Source organism: Bubalus kerabau, chromosome 1, assembly GCF_029407905.1.
Source record: "Bubalus kerabau isolate K-KA32 ecotype Philippines breed swamp buffalo chromosome 1, PCC_UOA_SB_1v2, whole genome shotgun sequence".
In the NCBI taxonomy this organism is placed as follows: Eukaryota; Metazoa; Chordata; class Mammalia; order Artiodactyla; family Bovidae; genus Bubalus; species Bubalus kerabau.
Genome location: NC_073624.1, coordinates 193,756,191 through 193,781,918, shown reverse-complemented (window position 1 = coordinate 193,781,918; position 25,728 = coordinate 193,756,191). Strand labels below are relative to the sequence as shown.

Here is a 25,728-nt window from a genome sequence, read left to right as displayed (position 1 = left end):
TGGTGAGAGTGGGCACCCTTGTCTTGTTCCTGACTTTAGGGGAAATGCTTTCAATTTTTCACCATTGAGGATAATGTTTGCTGTGGGTTTGTCATATATAGCTTTTATTATTTTGAGGTATGTTCCTGCTATTCCTGCTTTCTGGAGGGTTTTTATCATAAATGGCTGTTTGATTTTGTCAAAGGCTTTCTCTGCATCTACTGAGATAATCATATGGTTTTTATTTTTCAGTTTGTTAATGTGGTGTATTATATTGATTGATTTGTGGATATTGAAGAATCCTTGCATCCCTGGGATAAAGCCCACTTGGTTATGATGTATAATCTTTTTAATGTGTTGTTGGATTCTGTTTGCTAGAATTTTGTTAAGGATTTTTGCATCTATGTTCATCAGTGATATTGGCCTGTAGTTTTCTTTTTTTTGTGGCATCTTTGTCAGGTTTTAGTATTAGGTGGCCTTATAGAATGACTTTTGGAAGTTTACCTTCCTCTGCAATTTTCTGGAAGAGTTTGAAGGATAGGTGTTAGCTCTTCTCTAAATTTTTGGTAGAATTCAGCTGTGAAGCCATCTGGTCCTGGGCTAAAAGTTTAAAGTTAAATGTTTGCCAGTGTTTTAAGAGCTATGAGCAATTACCTTTGAAAATATCAGTTTGTTTTATGTAGAATAAAGTAATTTATGGAGTTGGAAATGGCAACCCACTCCAGTATTCTTGACTGGAAAATCCCATGGACAGAGGAGCCTGGTGGGCTACAGTCCACGATGTCGCAGAGTCGGACATGACAGAGCGACTGAGCACAGCACAAGATAATTTTAAAATAATGTCTGTAAGTCAGGCAGAGAAACACAAATATCATATGGTATCACTTATATGTGGAATCTAAAAAGTGCTTCAAATAGATTCAAATGGACTTATTTACAAAACAGAAACAAACTCAGAGACATAGAAAACAAACTTACGGTTACCAAAGGGGAAAGGAGGGAAGGGATATATTAAGACAGTACTATATATAAAGCAGTTAATCAGCAAAGTCCTGCTGTATAGCACAGGAAACTATATTCAATACCTTATAATAAGCTATAATGAAAAAGAATATATATGTATGTATGACTGAATCATTTACTGTATATCAAAAACTAACACAGCGATGTAGATCAACTATACCTCAATTTAAAAAAAAGTTTTTAATGCAGAATGAATAACATAATTCACACTAATGGTATATTCAAGGGATATATTACATTTTTACTCATTGATTTCATAGTCTCAGAAATGTGAATGAAACATAGCAATGGTATAGAAACAAGAAATTAATTTGTACAAACAGTGGTAAATGTTTATAAGCAGAGATCGTAATTAACCTCTTTTTATGCTTGCAACCCCACCTAAACCAGTGCATGCGAGAAACAGTGTGTATTTCTTGGAAGAATCTATTGCTTTGAAAAGAGAGAGTCTGTCTTCTCCTGTATTGTAGACTTTGTTAAATCTCATGGAATTTTCATCTGTCTCAATTTCTTATGGTAACTTACTGTTACTACCTGCACCTACATTGGATCCCATGAGTTGGATTCCATATCCAGCACCTATGGTTGTGTGCCAGGCACAGCTGGTGAAAGGGCAGAGCAGGACAGCCATTATTCTTTTGAGGTACTTACAGTTCTGTAGCTTTCGGTGGAAGGACACTTCACTAAGAGTAAATCTTCACAAAACACAGCCAAGTCTTCATGAAGTATTTAAACAAAAGCTATTTTTTTTTTTTTTTGCAGGAATAAATATGTAAAATTTACTTTCAAAGTGACACGTTTTAGTGTCATTTTATTTGCCATTTATTTGCCATTTTATCAAGAAAGCCTGACAGTGATAAGTAGATAATGATCCTTTATCCCCTACAAGATTTTTCAAATTTCTATATCAATTTTCACTCTCCTCATCCATACTTCCTACCGTTATTAAAGAAATAACTTGTTTAGATAAAATTCTGTTTGTTAATTCTAAATGTCTCAGCTAAGTCAATTTCATTATAATCTATGAAGGAGATTAAATTGTATCTCCTCTGATTCCTAGAAATCCACTCACTTCCTTTTTCTTGTAAAGGTCATCACTCTTAGTAAATACTAAGATTTTTTAGACTCTGCAGTTCCAGCAAAGATTTTGATCCACAGTTAATCATATTGTAACTTTCTTGGCAGCTATTTTGCCAATTTAGACACACATATTATTAAGAACATATAAAATTTATCTTGTTAATTTACAGTTCCAGGTGACAGACTTGAAGTTAAGGGAATGAAATGGGTCAGTTCAGACTTGTACTTATACATTCAAAATGCCAGAAGGAATCATTTAAGCAAAATCTAGTGCTAAAAATTAAGAGAAAATACAAAGTCCAGATCATTTGCTTGTCTTGCTTTTTCATTTATTTATGACTCATCCTTCCCCCAGCATTCCTTATGATTTTTTCACTTCTTCTTCTTACGAAAGCAATCTGTATACAGCAATATGCTGTGTATGCTCAGTAGAAAAAGACTTTTCTCTGGAATCTGACATCTTATTTTATTTGGATTTGTTAAAAAAATAAAAACTAACTAAAAATATTTCAATCGCCAATTTGCCTCCCCAATCCTAACATGTCAACTCCTTACCATTTTTCTGTGTTTCCTTAGTTTTCTTGTGAGTTTCCTAGTCCAATTTGACATATTTCTCTTGCTGCTTCTTTGTAATCAATCTGGATTATAGATTTTGAGGAAGTAAATCGTGAGTTTTTTTCCAAATGTTTTGTATTTATAGTAGACCTGAGTCAGGACTGACAGATAGCTTTTTGAAAGAACCAGACACTTCTTTACATTTCCAGAAATATGTTTAATGCAGCACCCTGAATTTAACTTTAAAATAGAATATATCTAGTGATTATTTTCTAATTCTTGTTTAAAAAGTATTTTTAAAAAGTACTTAGATGGACAGGTCTATAATTATGTGGACTTTACCATTCTGACCAGGGTATATTTTACATTTAGTTGTATTTTTTATCATTGGCTTCATTCATGAGGTAATATATAGATTTTAGAGTTAGTTAGACTTAGGTTAGACTAACAGTTCTATTCACCAACTTGTGACCTTGGTTGAGTTAGCTTGCCAGGGCTGCTGTAATAAAATAACACAAACTGGGTAAGCTTAAAATACAAACATTCATTCCCTATCAGATATGGGGACTAAAAGTACACAAAGTGTCTGCAGGCCCATGACCCCTCTGAAAGGTCTAAGAAAAAAAATCTTCCCTATCCTCTTCATAACTTCTGGGTGGCTGCTGGTGAGCTTAAGCATTCCTCACATTAACTCCAAAAGGTCACTGCTTAATGTCCCTGTGGATGTTAACATAGATTTTAAGATAAATAATGTAGCACTCAGAAATCCCTTTTATCTCAAAAACTAAAACTGCAGCATGTAGAACATGAAAGAGGACATGGTTAAAGATCCATGTTAAAGGAAGGGAGCATTACATTTTAAAAGAATTTAAAGAGTATTAAGAACTGTTTGTCTGTCTACTCTAGGGGAAAAAAAAAGATGCCTCACTCACTTATACATCATCCAGGAATGATGATGCTCTGCTTCTTTTGTGTCCCATAGAGTGCCAGGTACCCTCACACTAAATATTTCCTCCTCAAGGATTTGCACCCACCTTCCAGCTCCCTCATTTTCTACCAGTATTGTCCTGGAGAGATGACAGTGTCTCCTACATTGCAGATCAGATTAAGAAGGTCTAGTCAGTCTCCCAGAGGTCCTCAACACAGTCTCCCCTACACAATCATGCTTTGGTTATCTGTACAGTAGATGATTCCTGAGATGAGTATCCCTTTGCCTTTCTCAAGCCTGGATTTCAACCCAGACCCTTGATACTGTGAAGACACCTAAGCTCTTCAGGCCTGAAGACACCCGCGTTTGCAGTTTTCTACTCTTTTGACTTCTTTTTTGCTTGATGCGGGTTCTACTGAGGCCTTGGATCGCACTGCTAATGTGCACTGTGAATCCTGCCACCTTTTCTGGAAAGCGTTCTTTTCCTTCTTTTGCTTTCAAAGACCTTTTACCTTTAATAATTCTGATCCAGAGGAAAGAGCATCTCTATATCTCCTCCTTTAACTTTTCACTCTGAAATGGCATCTAAGGCAGACTCTTGTGAATCCATAATCTGGAATCTTGTGCTTCCGGAGCCGTCAGATGTTTCTCTTGGATTGTTGCATTACAGTGGAGCTGAGCAGTGACAGACAGATGGCTTTTTAGAATAATGAGATACTGAGTTGTATTTCAGAAAGAATGTTCAGATGTTCAGGGCAGTGTCCAGAATTTAAATTTAAGGCAAATTACAGAAACAGAGTTTTATTTAAAAAATTGAGGGGGGAAAAAAACACAGCCTGGATAATGGGATCTCCAAATTTCAGTTTGAATTGGGTTTTTTGCATTGATGAAATTAGGTAATAACTAGATTTTCCTTTAAGTTGGTCATGTTGAAACAGAATCATAAAATGGCTAGGATGTTACTTATCCAATGTCAAAAGGAAGTTGGCATTGTATTTACATTTCATCCCTGTTCCAACAGGCAAAAGAATGCACAAGGTGAGTGGTTTGAGATTTATGTCTTATTTACTTATTCCTAATCCTTTGGTTTTTAGATTTTCTAGAAACTATAGAAGACATTCTTCCAAGCCTCCCAGAAGGTATCAGCATTTGGGCAATGAAAGACTCTGTTCCACAAGGCATAACTTCACTCAAAGAAAAACTGAGCACATCATCTGACTGTCGGGTGCCACGCAGCCACCATGCTATCTCAAACACCAAGACTCCTTATCTTTATATTTTTACTTCTGGAACAACAGGTATGATCCATTTGTTCGTGAAACTTAAAAAGAACGCAGTGTATTATATTTGAAAAGCAACCGGTTTGGACAAATCTGCCGTGTGCAGCTGTAACTGAGCAAAGGACTTGAGTACCCAAGGTATAGAAAGCCAAACTCTGATAGCAGGAGATTGCAGAAAAATAAGGATTTATTGCAGCCCACCAAGCCTCAGATCCACTTCAACTTGACCTTTGAGTTGGGGGTTTCTTAAAGGAGACGAATAAAGAAGCTAGGGTTAGTCATCATCTTGTGACAGTTCTGTGACAATTTGGGGAGTCAGGATGACTCTGGTTTACAACTCTCTGGCAAGGTGGTCCATGGCTTGAGGGTCTTTGAGCTCATCTTGCCCTGGAGAAACAATCTGTTAACAATAGCTGTGATAATCACTTTAGTGCTTTATCTATGTCATCAGCAACAGCAATTTTAGTCATCTGATGCTGGTTGATTACTGTTCAGTTCCCTGGGGATTGAGGTCAGAGGGGACAAGAAAGGGAACAAAGCTTTGGATAGAGAGTTGGTAAAAGAATTTGCTTTTAGTGGGGCTCAGTTTCATAGCTACCAAAAATCTGAGAAAGCATGTATCCAAGAAGACCTGGGTTTTTGTAGATCTTTGAACTCTCAAACTTGGATGGAAAATGTAATTGCTTTACCTTTAGCTTGGCAAGTCACCATGTTCACTTGGCCACTGTTGCAAGTGGAAAGACTTTCAAGTTTGGTAGTACAAATGGCACTGGAATATCTGAAGACTTGATCCAGCCCAGTTACTCAGAGTGTGAAATTTGGACTGCTTCTTTGGCAGGATCTTTGCTAGCCTCCCTTAGATGCCCGATATATAATGAAAAGATGTTTAAATGTTTGTAATCATCCTTCTGAATTAAAAAATCCATTAGTCTACTTTAAAACAGGTTTCTCTATTCTTGTATAAAATGCTAATTCCTAAACACAATCCAAGTATAGAGCTACCATTTAAAAACCTGTAGTAAGCTCTCCTGGTTTTCCTTGGGTTGACTGGAACATGTGAGAAACAGGAAATCTTTAGGTCTTTGCACGTTTGGGGGAGGTTACAAATAAGAATCAAGAAACTAACTCCTTTTATCAGGTAACAACATACACACACTCTTTGCGACACAAAGAATAATGAAACTACTTGGGAATTCAAAAGAAATGTTAAACTTAATTGATTCTGAGAAAAATTGAATGGTATTAAAGGTAGTTTGAATAAACTTTTGTAATTAATTTGAAGATGACCAGGAGTTTGAATTGAGATGTGTTAAAAGCAGGGTACAGTCCATGGGGTTGCAGAGTCGGACTTGACTGAGCGACTTTCACTTCACTTTGAAAGTTTTGGTACTTATTTCTTCTTTTTTTTTTTTTTTTTTGAGATTTACGTTTTATTTTTTATTTATTTATTTTTTAATTTAAATTTATTTATTTTAATTGGAGGCTAATTACTTTACAATACTGTATTGCTTTTGCCATACATCAACATGAATCCACCATGGGTGTACACGTGTTCCCCATCCTGAACCCCCTCCCACCTCCCTCCCTATACCACCCCTCTGGGTCATCCCGGTGCACCAGCCCCAAGCATCCTGTATTCTGCATCAAACCTAAACTGGCATTTGGTTTCATATGTGATATTATACATGTTTCAGTGCCATTCTCCCAAATCATCCCACCCTCTCCCTCTCCCACAGAGTCCAAAAGACTGTTCTATACATCTCTGTCTCTTTTGCTGTCTTGCAAACAGGGTTATCGTTACCGTCTTTCTAAATTCCATATATATACGTTAGTATACTGTATTGGTGTTTTTCTTTCTGGCTTACTTTATTCTGTATAATAGGCTCCAGTTTCATCCACCTCATTAGAACTGATTCAAATGTATTCTTTTTAATGGCTGAGTAATACTCCATTGTGTATATGTACCACAGCTTTCTTATCCATTCGTCTGCCGATGGACATCTAGGTTGCTTCCATGTCCTGGCTATTATAAACAGTGCTGCGATGAACATTGGGGTACACGTGTCTCTTTCAATTCTGGTTTCCTCAGTATGTATGCCCAGCAGTGGGATTGCTTGGTCATAAGGCAGTTCTATTTCCGATTTTTTAAGGAATCTCCACACTGTTCTCCATAGTGGCTGTACTAGTTTGCATTCCCACCAACAGTGTAAGAGTACTTATTTCTTATGCACAGGTAGAATGGTAAGCAAAACTACTATTGCATAGTAAAGTTTTCTTACTTTGTTCTTTCCTTTTTTCTATTTGGAGGCTAACAATAACCTCTCTTATCCTGGAGATATGTTGTACTTTTCTGTTGTTGTTGTTCAGTTCAGTTCAGTTCAGTCACTCAGTCGTGTCCAACTTTTTGCGACCCCATGAACCGCAGCACACCAGGCCTCCCTGTCCATCACCAACTCCCGGAGTTTACCCAAACCCATGTCCATCGAGTCAGTGATGCCATCCAACCATCTCATCCTCTCTCATCCCCTTCTCCTCCTGCCCTCTATCTTTCCCAGCATCAGCTCTTCACATCAAGTGGCCAAAGTATTGGAGTTTCAGCTTTAACATCAGTCTTTCCAATGAACACCCAGGACTGATCTCCTTTAGGATGGACTGGTTGGATCTCCTTGCAGTCCAAGGGACCCTCAAGAGTCTTCTCCAACACTACAGTACAAAAGAATCAATTTTTTGGTGCTCAACCTTCTTTATAGTCCAACTCTCACATCCATACATGACCACTGGAAAAACCATAGCCTTGACTAGATGGACCTTTGTTGGCAAAGTAATATCTCTTCTTTTTAATATGCTGTCTAGGCTGGTCATAACTTTCCTTCCAAGGAGTAAGCATCTTTTAATTTCATGGCTGCAATCACCATCTGCAGTGATTTTGAAGCCCAGAAAAATAAAGTCAGCCACTGTTTCCACTGTTTCCCCATCAATTTCCCATGAAGTGATGGGACCAGATGCCATGATCTTTGTTTTCTGAATGTTGAGCTTTAAGCCAACTTTTTCACTCTTCTCTTTCACTTTCATCAAGAGGCCTTTTAGTTCCTCTTCACTTTCTGCCGTAAGGGTGGTGTCATCTGCATATCTGAGGTTATTGATATTTCTCCTGGCAATCTTGATTCCAGCTTGTGCTTCCTCCAGCCCAGCGTTTCTCATGATGTACTCTGCATATAAGTTAAATAAGCAGGGTGACAATATACAGCCTTGACGTACTCCTTTTCCTATTTGGAACCAGTCTGTTGTTCCATGTCCAGTTCTAACTGTTGCTTCCTGACCTGCATACAAATTTCTCAAGAGGCAGATCAGGTGGTCTGGTATTCCCATCTCTTTCAGAATTTTCCACAGTTTATTGTGATCCATACAGTCAAAGGCTTTGGCATAGTCAATAAAGCAGAAACAGATGTTTTTCTGGAACTCTCTTGCTTTTTCGATGATCCAGCGGATGCTGGCAATTTGATCTCTGGTTCCTCTGCCTTTTCTAAAACCAGCTTGAACATCTGAAAGTTCATGGTTCAGGTTGTTGTTGCTACTCTGTTTAAAACAGCTCTTATAAATGAACTGGGAAATGCTAATATGTATCAAGTTGTCAGCATAAAGATGACCTGACTTAACTTTGAAAGAGACAATAAAATTTTGGAAATTATATCTTTGAAAACTTCCAACAGAAGGTACTTGACAATTTGTCTTTATGCTGTTTTCTTATAAAAAGTGACTCTGGTCTTCAAAACAGTCTTTACCACTCTCCTCTCCCTGCAACCCTCCTCACCCCAAAGAGAATAGTGGGGAGCAGACTATTAACAGCTCCTGTTCTTGAAGATTAAAACCAGTGTTTGATACATTCACACAGCAGGCTGAAAGCAAAAGCACTATTAATTTTTTATTTGATATTTATTCATATTAAAGTTATACAGTACAAAGATAAAAATGCTAATAGTTTTAGAAATATTAGAGAGAAGTACCCTGCTTACCTATTCTCAAACCAATTTTATTCGGTATTTTTCTTGCTATCGTCATTCAGTCACTAAGTCGTGTCCGACTCTGCAACCCCATGGACTGCAGCATGCCAGACTTCCCTGTCCTTTACCATCTTCTGCAGTTTGCTCAAACTCATGTCCATTGAGTCAGTGATGCCATCCAACCATCCCATTCTCTGTCACCCCTTCTCATCCTGCCTCCAGTCTTTCCCGGTATCAGAGTCTTTTCCAGTGAGTCGGTTCTTTGCATCAGATAACCAAAGTATTGGAGCTTCAGCTTCAGCATCAGTCCTTGCACTGAATGTTTGGGGTTGATTTCCTTTAGGATTGACTGATATAATCTCCTTGCTGTCCAAGGGACTCTCAAGAGTCTTCACCAGCACAGATCTTTCTGTAATCATCTCCATATATCTAAATAGCTTGAGAATTTTATTGGGTACTTAATAGGTGCACCCCCCAGTTTGTCCACAATGGAAGATGAAAATTTTATCTTCTTTCTTTACCACTCTCTCAGATTTTTTCCTCTGATACACATACTTTCTCTCTCTGACATCACTCTATATATTGTTTCATCATAAATATTGGTTTGATTAGTTATCCATATCATAACTTAGTATTGATAGTTTGATAGTTATCAGTATCATAACTATTTCTAGTTGCCTTCTATAGTATAATAAAATTATATTTGTTTTCTTTCATGTAAAACTCTCCCCAATCTGGAATTGATCATTTGTTTTTTCATTTGCTTGCTTAGTTTTCTCTACATCTATGACAAGTTTGTACCCATCCTTCTATCAAAAAGTAACTCACCTTTAGACATTGAAAAGCTTGTCTGTATTTTGTCAAGCCTATGTTCTTTCTGTTGTTGTTCTATTTTGTTTTGATTGGGGTATAGTTGCTTTAGTTCCTCTTTAGTTCTTTAGTGAAGAGGAACTAAAGGGCCTATTGATGAGGGTGAAGGAGGAGAGTGAAAAAGCCAGATTAAAACTAAGTATTAAAAAACTAAGATCTTGGCATCTGGTCCCTTTCAGTTCAGTTTAGTTCAGTTGCTCAGTCATGTCCAGCTCTTTGCAACCCCATGAATTGCAGTGCGCCAGGCCTCCCTGTCCATCATCAACTCCTGGAGTTCACCCAAACTCATGTCCATCGAGTCAGTGATGCCATCCAGCCCCCTCATCCTCTGTCATCCCCTTCTCCTCCTGCCCCCAATCCCTCCCAGCTTCAAGGTCTTTTCCAATGAGTCAACTCTTCGCATGAGGTGGCCAAAGTTTTGGAGTTTCACCCTCAACATCAGTCCTTCCAATGAACACCCAGGACTGGTCTCCTTTAGGATGAACTGGTTGGATCTCCTTGAAGTCTAAGGGACTCTCACGAGTCTTCTCCAACATCACACTTCAAAAGCATCAATTCTTCGGCACTCAGCCTTCTTCACAGTCCAACTCTCACATCCATACATGACCACCAGAAAAACCATAGCCTTGACTAGATGGACCTTTGTTGGCAAAGTAATATCTCTGCTTTTGAATATGCTATCTAGGTTGGTCATAACTTTTCTTCCATGGAGTAAGCGTCTTCAGTCCCTTTACTTCATGGCAAACGGAAGGGGAAAGGTGGAGGTAGTAACAGATTTCCTTTTCTTGGGCTCTAAAATCACTGAGGATGGTGACTGCAGCCATGAAATTAAAAGAAACTTGCTCCTTGGCAGGAAAGCTGTGACAAATCTAGACAATGTGTTGAAGCAGACATTACTCTGCGGACAAAGGTTCGTGTAGTCAAGGCTGTGGTATTCCCATTGGTCACGTATGGTTGTGAGAGCTGGACCATAAAGGAGGCAGAATGCCAGAGAATTGATGCCTTATGTGGTGCTGGAGTCTTCTGATGTAAACAGCCAACTCATTGGAAAAATCCCTGATGCTGGGAAAGACTGAGGGCAGAAGGAGAAGAAGGATCAGAGGATAAGATGACTGGATGGCATCACCCATGCAATGTACATGAACTTGGGCGAACTTTGGGAGATGGTGAAGGACAGGGAGGCCTGGCATGCTGCAGTCCATGGGGCTGCAAAGAGTCCGACACAACTGAGCAACTGAACAACAATAACAACATAGTTGCTTTACATTGTAGTGTTAGTTTCTGTTACACAGTGAAGTGAATCAGCTAGATGTATATATATATATTCCCTCATTTTTGGATTTCCTTCCCATTTAGGTCACCAGAGCATTGAGTAGAGTTCCCTGGGCTATACAGCAGGTTCTCATTAGTTTTCTGTTTCATCCATATTCGTGTATATATGTCAATTCTCAATCACATCTTTCGCAAAGCTTTCCTCCCTACGATTTCAATCTTGACATGTCCTGGGTTCATTTCTCACCATCACCCTGAGAATTCCCTTTAGACCTTCTTTCCAATCCCCTGATTCTTGGATTCTCAATTTATTTCCTTGGTTTACTTTTCATTTTATCACTGCCCTTTTTTTTAGCAGCTGCTTGTTAGTAGGTAAGTTGAAGTTCTCACATGCCTGAATTTTTTTTTCCTACCCTTACCCTTGTATAGAATTCTAGGTAAGAAATGATACTGGTGCAGGGGTTTGAAGGCATTGCTTTTTTTACCTTCTGTCTTCCAGTATATATATTGAGAAGTCTTTTTCTTCTGCTTTCATATCCTTTATGTCAACCTGGTATAGTTTTTCTTTCTTTTGGCAGGGGCGGGGGTGGTGGGTGGCAAGGGGGAGGAATTTTTACAATTTCATGAGCCTTCAGTATTCTATGATTTCAAGATTATTTGTACTGGGACTAGTCTTACTTATCCATTTTGCTGGTAAATTTGTCAGCCTTTTAAATCTAGAAACTCCTGTCTGTCTTGCAATTCTAGGTACTTTAAAATTTTTTTAAAGATGTCTGCATATTCTTTTCTTTATTTCTATGTTTTTCTGCCCATTCTCTCCTTCCATTATTTTGTTTGTTTGTTCATTCTTTTATCTTTGGATCTCTAACTTTTTAAAGCTTGGCCTCCTTGAACTGTTATTAATTTTCTCATCTTTTCTATCCTATTTTCCTTCTCTTACCTTTTGGTTTACTTTTTGAGAGATTTATATTTTAGGTCTATGTTCTCTGAATATTTCTCATTTTGTAGCATGCTATTTTTGTATTATTGATACTTCATTGTCTCATACCTCTCAGAATATTAATATTTTTTTAAAAATTTCTTCTCTCTACCTTGTCTCTATTTTCTCTAACATCCATTTACTTTTTATTTTACAGTGACCTCTGTTCTTTAGAGGATTTCCTCACATATCTGTTGACCTTTGGCTGCTCATGTTTAAAGTTTAGCCGTCAAAACACACATACCAAAACAAACCAAATCCTAACTAGAAGCTCTGTGTGACTGAGTGGGATTGTGAGCTGGTTAGTTTCAGTGTCCAGGGCGTTTTGTTGGCAGATTCATGACTATCAGTTTTACTTCTAGGTGCTTTATATTCCTCAGACCAGAACCTTGAAGGGAAAATTAGTAAACTGTAAAAAAGGAGCTGGAGGAGGATGCCCACTTTCTCTTATTCCCGCAATATGTTCAGTCTCTCTCCTCCCTGATGTTTCCAGAGGCTCATCTTTTTCCAGAGAATACATATCAGATCTTTACCAGTGTGGGGGAAGCAATCTGATGCTGTAATTTCATTTTATTTTTTACATTTTAAAATGTCAAAAGCATTTATTGACATTCTTTCAAATTTAGATTGTGAATGATCCTATATAAGAAAAGTTACAAATATCATTTCTCTTTAGCTTAAAGTTCTGAGCAACTTGGGGTCTTATAGAGAGCAAAGCAACATACAGAATTGGGCATACAGTAGATGTCATGCTTTATAAATACAAAACTGTCAAAAAATGTAGCAAAATCACATTTGCTACAGACTAGGGTCCTTGGACTCTTTAATCAATAGAAAATGGAAAGGGATCAGATGAGGAATTCAGGCAAGGCTTGATTGGGACTCATGCTGCCGCAGCACAGAGAAGTAAAAATAAGTAACAAGCGCTCTTGCTGGCTCCCTAACTAGGGAGGGCAGGCTGGTTCCTAAAATGGGGTGAGGGTAGGGGTGGATTGCTGGGTGGGGCTGCAGGGGTAGCTTAAGTGGTCTGCCCACCCCCTTTGAGGTGCTGTTTACAGGCATCATGTACAGTAACCTCCTTTTGCTCCTGGCATCTCAGAAATGGCAGTTGATTTGTGCCCCTTTTGCATGTTTTTCATAATTGCCTCAACTGTACATGCAGTGATTTTTAGTCCCTTATAGTTTCTTCTATTCTGTCACTTGAGGTGCAGGCAGCCCACGTAAAGGATCCCAGGCCCCAGATCCCAGCCTGTCTCATGTTGAGCCTCATTAAAGATTGAATTGATGTTTTTTATTTAAAAGCATCTCTCTCTCTCTTCCTTGATCTCTCTTTCTCTAAACTGATGTTTGCAGCTCGAAACCCAGAGCTGGTTTAAGTGATAGTAGTTGTAATGATCATGAGAATTTATATTAGTATTGCCTATTATCATAAAAATCAAGCAGATTTTCTCAAACAAAAAATCTTATAATGTTGATAATGAAGTAAGTGTTGATGCAAGTTAGGGAGTGATGTAAAGAAGTGAGACTTAGAAAAGTTAAAAATGATGGGAGCAGAGTCTGCTCACAGGCCCTTTCAAGCAAGTTGTATGGGAGCCCTTTGGATGACATCAAACCTTTCCTAATCATTTTGCTGCTGTGAAACTCACCAAAATAATATATCCATCGACCTAGGGACAAACTTAGACTGTCTCTGAGTAAGGAAAAGCTGAGGTCAATTTTTATACCATTCATGTGTCTTTGACCTGGGAGATTAAGATCTTGATGAACAAGAGAGGCTTCCCTTATTTATGACTGGTGGAATTGCTTCTTAAACAGAACTCCCATTTAGCTCCCTCTTTATAGTTCCATATTGATACTCCACTCTGGGAGGTACCTAGTCCCCAAGTTTCTGAGCCTTGCTGGGATTTTGTGGGAGCAAATCAGCTTTCTTCTAGGCCCATCTTCTTGGGTCTGCTGTGTCAGCTGTCCACCTGCCTTTCTAAAATCGTGTTGCTGTCACCTCCAATTCCATTCTTTTTTGCCTTGAGGGCCTATGTGTGTGTTCAGTCTGCCAGTATCTACTTCCAAGGTGTCTTGTTGAGTTTCATTAGGCACCTCAAGATCTCCAGGAAAGGCTTTTGAACCCTGGAAACAGCAGCCTTGTGGTCAGCCACTCCTGCAAGCAGTGGAAGGAGGTAAAAGATGGACCTGCCTTCCAGGCTGCACTGGGACCGGTTGCAATCACCATTAAGTTTATTTCCTTTTGTCTTGCCTGCTTAATCTTAGGGGTTCTTTCCCTTTTCCAAAATCATCCCCAGATTCCCAGATTTTTTCATCCCTACTCATGAATTGGTTTTCTCTTAATAGCATATCTTCTTCCTTCTTCCTGCTAATCACCAATTCACTGGACAGAGCCTCACTCCCACCTTTATGCCTGGACCTCATCACAGTGGTCTCCCCACATCTGTGGGCATGTGGAGTTTTAATGCTAGGGATCCACAGAAGGTTAGAAAAGCAGAGGATTTCAGAGACCATCTAAGGTAGCATTTTTCCAAGCTTGTGCCACACATATTCCTTCATGTCTACAAAGAAAAAAAATTAAACTTGAAGAGGTGCTTTATGACCACAGGAGTTTGAGAAACACCATTGAAAAAAAAGTAACATTTTTGTACAGTTGGGCCCCTCAAAGGCTTTAGTATGGTAATGAACCAACTCTTCCAAAAGAGACTCTAAGTTGCAGTTTTAACAAGCTTCATTTATTCTGTTGGCTCTCTCTTTAAAACTTTAAGCTTCATGAACCTTTGATCATTTTCATTGTTGGATAAGCTCCTATCTGTTGTCTCCTTTATCAAAAAGTCTGAGTGCCTTAAATAATTTATAATAACTTTTATAATAAGTTAATGAGATCATTATTCACTTAAAACTAACCAAAAAAAGAACCAAAACATGAGTAATTTGTTTGTTACTAAAGCGCATTACAGGAGTGACATAAGCACACAGGTGAAAAATAACTAGATAAAGCATCCTTCATTTTTTGACACACCTCCAACTGAAAAATTATTTTTAAAGCTGGGCTGCCATGAGATCAGGAACAATATGGAAAGTAGAGAATATGGTAACTGAAGAACAGCAGGTAGGAACTTCTCAGAGGCAGAAAATGCATAAATATTAGATTCTCTGGACGAAGATGAGAAAAGCAATTACAGTATCAAGAATCAAGGATGCTAGTCTCACTCAAAGTCTTTATAATGGCTTTGACAAGAAATTTTGGAGGGATTCTCTATCCATGTGGAGGACAAGAAACTCTTTCAGGTTGTGAGATGCCTAGCTATCATAAAGAGCCACAGAGATTTCTTTTGAAAAAACTTAATAAATGAATTTTAGTTAGGATTGAGGCAAGACCATGCCAACTTTGTGTCTGAGACCAATCTCTTCCAGTTGATGAAACTGAAGCACAAAGGCTGTCAGAAAATGTCAAAGCAGGTGCAACAACAAGGCCAACATGAAGCTCACTCTGGAAGAGTGTCCGGAAGTCACCGTAGACTGGGGTTTGCAGTCACATGTGCTGCTCTCACTAAAAATCCCGTGACAACCTTAGTTTTATTCAGTAAATAGGTCAAACTAGAGAAAAAACGGTGTAACTGGGGCATTTTTATACCAAATATGGCTCTTTGAAGCTTCCTAGATAAAAGAAATGCAAAAAAGCAAAATAGCTGTCTGAGAAGGCCTTACAAATAGCTGTGAAAGGAAGAGAAGCAAAAAGCAGAGGAGAAAGAAAAGATATAACCATTTGAATGCAGAGTTCCAAAGAATAGCAAGGAGAGATAAGAAAGCCTTCCTCAGCGATCAATGCAAAGAAATAGAGGAAAACAACAGAATGGGAAAGACTAGAGATCTCTTCAAGAAAATCAGAAATAGCAAGGGAACATTTTATGCAAAGATGGGCACAATAAAGGACAGAAATGATATGGACCTAATAGAAGCAGAAGATATTAAGAAGAGGTGGCAAGAATACACAGAAGAACTGTCCAAAAAAGATCTTCACGACCCAGGTAATCACGATGGTGTGATCACTCACCTAGAGCCTGACATCCTGGAATGTGAAGTCAAGTGGGCCTTAGAAAGCATCACTACGAACAAAGCTAGTGGAGGTGATGGAATTCCAGTTAAGCTATTTGAAATCCTGAAAGATGATGCTGTGAAAGTGCTGCACTCAATATGCCAGCAAATTTGGAAAACTCAGCAGTGACCACAGGACTGGAAAAGGTCAGTTTTCATTCCAATCCCAAAGAAAGGCAACGACCAAAGAATGCTCAAACTACCACACAATTGCATTCATCTCACATGCTAGTAAAGTAATGCTCAAAAGTCTCCAAGCCAGGCTTCAACAATATGTGAACTGTGAACTTCCAGATGTTCAAGCTGGTTTTAGAAAAGGCAGAGGAACCAGAGATCAAATTGCAAACATCTGCTGGATCATCAAAAAAGCAAGAGTTCCAGAAAAACATCTATTTCTGCTTTATTGACTATGCCAAAGCTTTTGGCTGTATGGATTACAATAAACTGTGGAAAATTTTGAAAGAGATGGGAATAGCAGACCACCTGACCTGCCTCTTGAGAAACCTGTATGCAGGTCAAGAAGCAGCAGTTAGAACTGGACATGGAACAACAGACTAGTTCCAAATAGGAAAAGGAGTACATCAAGGGTGTATATTGTCACCCTGCTTATTTAACTTCTATGCAGAGTACATCATGAGAAACGCTGGGCTGGAAGAAGCACAAGCTGGAATCAAGATTGCCAGAAGAAGTATCAATAACCCCAGATATGCAGATGACACCACCCTTATGGCAGAAAGTGAAGAGGAACTAAAAAGCCTCTTGATGAAAGAGGAGAGTGAAAAAATGGGCTTAAAGCTCAACATTCAGAAAACGAAGATCATGGCATCTGGTCCCATCACTTCATGGCAAATAGATGGGGAAACAGTGGAAACAGTGTCAGACTTTATTTTTTGGGGCTCCAAAGTCACTGCAGATGGTGATTGCAGCCATGAAATTAAAAGACGCTTACTCCTTGGAAGGAAAGTTATGACCAACCTAGATAGCATATTCAAAAGCAGAGACATTACTTTGCCAACAAAGGTCCATCTAGTCAAGGCTATGGTTTTTCCAGTGGTCATGTATGGATGTGAGAGTTGGACTGTGAAGAAAGCTGGGTGCTGAAGAATTGATGCTTTTGAACTGTGGTGTTGGAGAAGACTCTTGAGAGTCCCTTGGACTGCAAGGAGGTCCAACCAGCCCATTCTAAAGGAGATTAGTCCTAGGTGTTCATTGGAAGAACTGATGCTGAAGCTGAAACTGGCCAACTTAACTTTGGCCACCTCATGAGAAGAGTTGACTCATTGGAAAAAACTCTGATGCTGGGAAGGATTGGGGGCAGGAGGAGAAGGGGACGACAGAGGACGAGATGGCTGGATGGCATCACCGACTCGATGGACATGAGTTTGAGTGAACTCCGGGAGTTGGTGATGGACAGGGAGGCCTGAACTGCTGTGATTCATGGGGTTGCAAAGAGTCGGACATGACTGAGCGACTGAACTGAACTGAGATTTCAAAGTCTTTCATAATTTTATAGTTTTAATCCTCTGGGTAGATCCGAGATTCTAGAGATTGGCTAAAGTCATAGCTGGCATTTGTATGGCCCCTTTTGCCAAGCATATAGACCATTTTGATGTATTTTTGTCTCGGTTGCTGTTGTAGTTGATACCAACACAGTATCTTTTCTGTTATATATATATTTTTCCTTTTCTTCCAGGTCTACCAAAACCAGCTATGATTTGTCATCTGGCAGCTATAAAGAGTTCTACTGGATTATGGGCTTTTGGTTGTACTTCTGATGACATCATTTATATAACTCTTCCTCTGTATCATAGTGCAGCATCTCTTGTGGGAATTGGTGGATGTATTGAATTAGGTACGCTTTCATTGTCTGTTTGAATAAGTTTTCATGATGTCTAATAATTAGAACTTGTCTTCATTAAAGTTTGAAATGCTATTGGTAGAATTCAGAGTAATTGTGTGCATGTTATACAACTATAAAATGTTTACTAAAAGGACACAGCTTCATCACCCATTGGAAAGAGCAGTGCTGCGGGAATTTGGCCTTGTGGTTAGAACTGGCTGTTGACAGGATTTCCTTCTCCATGTGATCTCTCACTGTTTAGTGGCCAAGCCCTGCCTCCTTAAGTGGAGGTAGGAGCTTTCCCAATCAGAAGCCTAGTATTTCTTAAGTCTTAGCTTTGGAAGTCACATGGATCATTTTATCTGCATTTTGCTGATCAAAGCAAGTCACAAGCCAGCTCAGAATCAAGATTTGACGAGTGGGGAAATAGACCCCACTTCTTGAAAGAACGAGTGTCAAATTCACATTGTGAAGGTAAGTGCAGAGGAGGAGTTATTGAGGCTATCTTTGCAAACATTGTACACCCAAGAAGTCATTTGGTGGAACTGACAACTCAGTAGATTCCACTGATAATCATGCTGAGATTATGTGTCTGTTACTAGCTCACTCAGAAATAATTTTAGAGATCACTCACCACGATTTATATATATATATCTAAAATACTATAAAGTAATTTTGTAGAATGGTATGTTTAGAATGTGATAAATGTCCACAGTAAATAAAGATGAAGGTCAAGACATTAGCATTTTCCTTGGAACATATTCATATGACTTTAAATTGTTATTAAAATTAGGTTGTTAAAATTAGGTTCTGCAGTCATCAATGAACCTTTTTGTTGGTGCTTTCTTACTAATTCTGCCTTGCTAACTCAACCTCAAAATATATGAGGCTGCTTTAAAATTTTTAAAAATAAATACTATGTATATATTCAAGGTCAAAAGTAAGTGAATATTCTTAGTCTCTGTGGAGAAGGTTACCCTTATCTATATTCATTCTCTACTACTTATAACTGTCCTGTTTATTTTGACTGCTTCTTTCATCCCATGTATTATAAGAAGCATATCTACAGTCAAATATAGAATTACAGCATGAATATTTTTAAAAGATTTATTGGACTGTAAGATTAATGTTTTCAAATGAGCTTGATATAAATGGCCGCTGATAGATTATAAAAGCCTTGAAAGTGAGCAAAACTCTTCTGGACAGAGCAACATCGTTTGTGTTTTATGTTGATTCTGCCCTTGAATTTTTTCCCTTGTGCCTTTTTATGCCTTTTCTCATAGGTGCCACTTGTGTGTTAAGGAAGAAATTCTCAGCAAGCCAGTTTTGGAATGACTGCAGAAAGTATAATGTGACTGTGTTTCAGTACATTGGAGAACTTTGTCGCTACCTTTGCAAACAACCTAAGGTAAGAGAAAAAGTAATTTCAGAAAGAAAAGGTATTGAGAGATAATAATTTTTGTTTGCTTATACTCCATTTTTTTTCCAGAACATAGTTTAACTGACTTACAAGGATATATGCAAAACCCCAAAATAAAATAAATATAAAACAATCAAAGAAAATAAAAGAAGAGCTATTTAGGAATGTACTAATGTGCTTTTTATTGAGGCAAGGGAAGAGAGACTCGCAATCCGGTCCACTTCATGCTTATACTGATTAACATTTCTGTAAACAACAAAAACAATTTCTGTAAACATAGCATGCATCTGATTATGAAATTACTTTCTGTTTACAGAGAGCAGTTATTCCAAGGGTTGAATTAGATCATCTTTTACAATGTTGGTCTTTTAAAAAAAACACAAAAACTAATGACACTGATTATACTTGTTTTTCTATTTCCTTTTTTTTTTTTGAACAAGTGATTGCATTAGAATATTTTTTTGTTTGGTTTTGCTGTAGACTTAAAAAGAAATGTTGCTTTGCACTTTGCACTTATCTTCCCGCTAAGGTGGTCATTATCACGACCTTTTGATAAATCACCCCTTCTGAAAACAGACAGGTAGGGCCAGTTGTGTAAGCCTGAAGGCTGTCTTTATATTAGTTGGTTTGCTTTTTTGCCTTCAGGCGTTATCGTCCTTTTCCTGGTCTCATTTGTATTTCAAGATGCTTATTTTTCAACTATCTGATGGTCTAAACATACTTGAGGCTACAAAGAAGGGACTCTGTAATCAAATCTACACCAGCCCCCTGAAGGGTGCTAATAAAGGATGCCTCACTATGCAAGGTGGAGCAGCAGAGCCTGACTGATGACCTGCCCTTGACCTTTGAGAGAAACGTTTTCTAAGACATCTCTCACTCATTACCTTTTCCCATCTTCACCCTGGCTTAAGGCATGGATGGTGGACTGGAATGCCTTCTCTGGCAGCTAAAATACGGACATGTAATCCTTCCTTACCCACAGCACAGCTGAGGCTAGACTGGAGGCATTTAAATAAGACTGTATTAAAGATATGGAATTACACAGGAGAAAGAACACAGAGAAGAATCTGAAACTGGAGAATCTTATTTACAAAATGCTTGTCATTTTAAGCTTGGAGTTTACCATCGTGAGATCTCCTATCTGACTCCTGACCTGCCTCCTGTGGGAGAGGCCATGCTACCCTTTTGTCTGGTCAAGAGTGCTTCAAATCCCTATGCATTCCCCACGTTCATAGCTTAGACAAGGAGTCTCATAAAAGTGTTTCAGCTTTTTGACTTTTATTCTTCTCTAGGAGAGTTTGCCAATATCAGAATTGTGGTCTTAGCTGAAGATTCCCAGTAGAATAATTATAGGGGTACAGACTGATTTATTTCTTCTTACAGATTTTATTGTATTTTTTGATGATGTGATACCTGAACTATTTGAGGAATTAATGCCCTCCAGTAAAAGGAAAGGCTTTTTCAGTGCAGGACATCGTAAGCACTACCTAACAAACTTCTTCATAGCCTTTCTAGACCATGGCCCCAGCCATTCCTATTTCCTCTCATCCTTTATTAGCAACATGAACTTTTGCAAGATCATTTGCTCTGTAAGTCATTATTACATGGTTGGATACATACATTAATTTTTTTCTATAAGTTTTACCATCTTAAATGATGCTGTATTTAGTATCCTCGTGGAATATAGTCAGTGTAGGGCCTCAGAAGTGAAGGTAGTCAAAGAACACGGACGTTTTGGTGAGTTTTATGGCAAGTTTCCAGATTGCTGTTCAGAGTGATAGATGTGATTTAGAATCTCATTGACAATTTGGAGTATGCCCACTGCACAGTCTCTTATTGATACTGAGTGGTATTAAAAATAATGGTCTTCCAGTGTCCTTCACGAAAAACTAGACACTAGTTGTTTTTGTCATTGTTATTGTTAGTAACGCTTACATTTTATTTACGTGGGTAGCGCTTAAAATACGTTATGCTTTGTAAGTTTCTTCAAAAGTCCCTGTAGGATGGAGAACAGGGAGAAAAGACCAGTCTCCCTGGCTCACTCTTTCAGATATAGCGGATGAAACCCAACTTGCTTGGGCTTTGTAGTAATATTGTTCAAACAAAGAATGTTGTTTCTTTTTTTAAAAAATGAGGAAAAGAGTTCTAATTTTATTTCTAGTTTTATAAACTAGAAGCTAACATATTTTTGATTTCTTTGTTAAGATTACTGGCAAAATGGGGTAGTTTTTTAACTGTAGCTCCCTTTTAGAATACCTCTTTTACTTATTTATCTCTTTGGCACATGTTTTATCTTATTCATTTGAGCTCCTATTTCATATAATAAATTAATTAAGTTTGTTATATTTGCTATAAGCCTTTTTTCAAGATGTTTTCCTTTGACGTTTTTAAGTGAGGTGAAATATTCTTTTCTCTAAACTTGTACTGCGCTGATTTGGGAGAAATACTGTAGCTGAAGAAAATTTTAGAGAACTGAATTGAGAGCAGACCTCCTGGTTGTTTAGTTAATTATTTTAATTCTTAAAGTTCTTTGAGGAAAGACTCGTGTTTGTGAAATAATCTCTAAGCACTTACCCAAAGACAAGTTGATGAGGAGAGAGGGAAACAAACATATTTGCTGAAAGGAAAACGTAGCGATTTTTTTTTTTTAACAAAGATACATTGTATTACCTAATCTTCTTTGTTGATTTCTCACAGACAGAGTACAAACAGTTCTTGGCATTAAAGATTGGGAAAAGAAGAAAGTCATTTTGTTATGACATCTTATCCCTTCAAGGGGATCTTGTTCTCTTGCTGCCCAGTGTTCCTTCCTTTCAATGAACTTCCCCTGAAAGGAAGTGGCAGCGTGTGCTGTGCAGGCAGCATAGCAGTGGGTTCAAGTCGGGCCACAGAGTTAACAAGTGACACAGTCCACACACCCTCAAAGACAGTAAATTGCATGTCTCATTAGATGTGGTTTTAAGCCCCAGAGATATTTAATAGACATATTTAAAAGAAAGCAAAACCACATATTCTCTATATCTAGAGTTGTTGTCCATCTCAGGGTAAGTAATATATTCTGGACATTCCCCTGAAGGCAGAAGCCACAGTCTGAGTTGAGTGTTTGTATGTCGTTGCATAAAAAGCTCCTAGAGTTGACTGTCCCTAGCTGGAAGCACTTATCTACAACCCCCCCCCCCCTCCCCCTCAACCCCATCATTTTTCTCTTTTTAAAAACTTCAGTTACAAAATTTCTTTTGGCATAAACATTTGGATATGCCTCAAACTGCTGGCAGCAGCACTGTCCTTAAAGAAAATCTAAAAAAAAGTATCTGAGGTACTCGCTCCGCTTAGTCATGGAGCGTTGGAATTATCCTCTTCCCCTGAGACTAGAAAAGCAGCTCTTTCCCCATCTTCCAATCTTACATATTTTCTACATTACTGAAGGCCATCATACATTTTATCATAGATCTAGCTCTATATTTTCTTAATATTAGGGCTTCTCAGGTGGCACAGTGTAAAGAATCTGCCTGCCAATGCAAGAGACACAAGAGACACTCAGGTTCAATCCCTGGGTCAGGAAGATCCCTTGGAGGAGGAAATGGCAACCCTCTCCAGAATTACAAAAGTGATTACAGATAATGATAAATATTACGAAGAAACAAAACCTTTTTTTTTAATTTATTTTTTTTAATTTTATTTTATTTTTAAACTTTACATAATTGTATTAGTTTTGCCAAATATCAAAATGAATCCGCCACAGGTATACATGTGTGCCCCACCCTGAACCCTCCTCCCTCCTCCCTCCCTATACCATCCTTCTGGGTCGTCCCAGTGCACCAGCCCCAAGCATCCAGTATCGTGCATCGAACCTGGACTGGCAACTCGTTTCATACATGATATTTTACATGTTTCAATGCCATTCTCCCAAATCTTCCCACCCTCTCCCTCTCCCACAGAGTCCATAAGACTGTTCTATACATCAGTGTCTCTTTTGCTGTCTCGTGCACAGGGTTGTTGTTACCATCTTTCTAAATTCCATATATATGTGTTAGTATACTGTATTGGTGTTTTTCTTTCTGGCTTACTTCACTCTGTATAATAGGCTCCAGTTTCATCCACCTCATTAGAACTGATTCAAATGTATTCTTTTTAATGGCTGAGGAATACTCCATTGTGTATATGTACCACAGGTTTCTTATCCATTCATCTGCTGATGGACATCTAGGTTGCTTCCATGTCCTGGCTATTATAAACAGTGCTGCGATGAACATTGGGGTACACGTGTCTCTTTCCCTTCTGGTTTCCTCAGTGTGTATGCCCAGCACTGCGATTGCTGGATCATAAGGTGGTTCTATTTCCAGTTTTTTAAGGCATCTCCACACTGTTCTCCATAGTGGCTGTACTAGTTTGCATTCCCACCAACATTGTAAGAGGGTTCCCTTTTCTCCAAACCCTCTCCAGCATTTATTACTTGTAGACTTTTGGATTGCAGCCCTTCTGACTGGTGTGAAATGGTACCTCATAGTGGTTTTGATTTGCATTTCTCTAATAATGAGTGATGTTGAGCGTCTTTTCATGTGTTTGTTAGCCATCTGTATGTCTTCTTTGGAGAAATGTCTATGTAGTTCTTTGGGCCATTTTTTGATTGGGTCATTTATTTTTCTGGAGTTGAGCTGGAGGAGTTGCTTGTATATTTTTGAGATTAGTTGTTTGTCAGTTGCTACATTTGCTATTATTTTCTCCCATTCTGAAGGCTGTCTTTTCACCTTGCTAATAGTTTCCTGCCGGGGACCAGCCCCCGCTGATCCAGGGTATTCGAAGGAGAGACGGCTAGGCGAGGGTCAGGGAATAACTGCTTAATTACACTTTAATTAAGGATACAAAGAGTAATAGAATAAGGATAGCTCAGTGAGGAAATTCAGTGGAGAAAAGCGGCTGAAATAAGGATAGCTCAGTAGGAAAATTCAGTGGAGAAAAGAAGCTGAGTGGCTTGGTTTACGCGGAAAATCAATATAACCCGTGACACCAGGTTAGCTCTGACCACGGAGGCCGCAGGCGCCCTCTCGAATAGCGGAAGGTGCCCCACCTTAGACACCTTCTCGAGTGGGTCTTAGAAGCCCAGGCAAATAAATGGTCGCAGAGGATATCCACGCTCCAGATGGACGCTCAGCTGGAATTTGGGAGAGATAGTGACATGGGGAGACCAAGTTTCAGTGAACAAGGCCCGCACTTTATTTTCCAAAGTAGTTTTTATACCTAAAGGTATGCATAGAGGATAATGGGGGAAGGGGTAGAGCCATGCAGCAAGCCAGGCTTTCTTCCTTATCATATGCAAAAGTTCAGGTGATTGACATCATCTTCTGGCCAGGAGGCCTGTTAACATTTTAAGAAACTTATTTTTCTCTAAAGGTGATTATTCCAAAGTCAGGCACCAGCCTTCCAAAAAGCATTGGACAAAGCTGCATTTTACATTTCTATACACCCATTATATCAATCAATACACTGCCAAAGACACAGTAGGTAAGGAGTATGGAGACTTAGCAGCAAACATTGGCCCAACAAGTGAAAAACCCTTCACCAATACAATTTCTAATCAATCTTTTAACTACTCAAAGGAATCTGTGTTTAGGCAGTTTAGAACATCTCCTGCCTCTCACAGTTGGGAGGCTCTGAACAATCACATGTGGCCGGAAAAACCCATTCAGGCAGGCTAGAGGATTTCCAAAGGAGTTTGTAGGTTGAACACTGTCACACCCAGGAATTATTAACTGGAGCCGTAAGCTAACTCTTTTTCCAGAGAGAGGTAGTGGGGGACAGCCCCCCGTAAAGTCAGAGGTGTAGGTGAAAGCACAAAGCAGAAAGTAGGCAGACTCTGGTTTTGGGGGTAGATGCTCGAGAATTTCCAGGGGGACTCCTGAGGCTCGATCCCGCCTTTGCGTATGCCGAGCCTCCTTCCTCATGACCTTTGTCATGGGCGGAGTGCCTCACGCTGGCTTCCGGCAGTGATAGAATTCCAGTTGAGCTATTCCAGATCCTCACTCAATATGCAATATGCCGGCTCCCAGCATCTCCCCCTTTTTTATTTCTTAAAACAGCCAGATGCAGCTCAGTCGCGAGCTTCTGAATGTTCTGCCGAAGAATCCTGACAATACAAGGAAGAATGAATATGAGAAGCAAAATTAAAGCACCAGCAGCGATGTATCCAAGGATATTAGACAGAATGTTTTTTCCTGAAATGAAGTTAGAGAAAGTGTGAAAAAAGTCATTAGCTGCCCCAGCGGCAGTAAAATCCAGTCGAGAGTGTTCCAGGGTCTGTATTTGATTATGAAGTTTCCCTAAGTCCAGGCCAATGTCAGAGCTGTTCCAAACACCTGAGATATGATTTTTGATTTTTTCCCATTCATAATCTGTCTCATTTACC

At 38.9% G+C, this 25,728-nt stretch overlaps 1 protein-coding gene across 1 annotated transcript in view; it reads left to right on the top strand.

Moving 5' to 3' along the window:
- Positions 1-25,728, top strand: part of SLC27A6 (solute carrier family 27 member 6) — a 90,967-nt gene that overhangs the window by 11,162 nt on the left and 54,077 nt on the right. Inside the window, exons 2-4 of the mRNA XM_055548421.1 lie at positions 4,660-4,863; positions 17,759-17,917; positions 19,189-19,313. Of these exons, the coding sequence (XP_055404396.1) occupies positions 4,660-4,863; positions 17,759-17,917; positions 19,189-19,313 (488 nt within the window). The remainder of the gene's footprint in view (positions 1-4,659; positions 4,864-17,758; positions 17,918-19,188; positions 19,314-25,728) is intronic.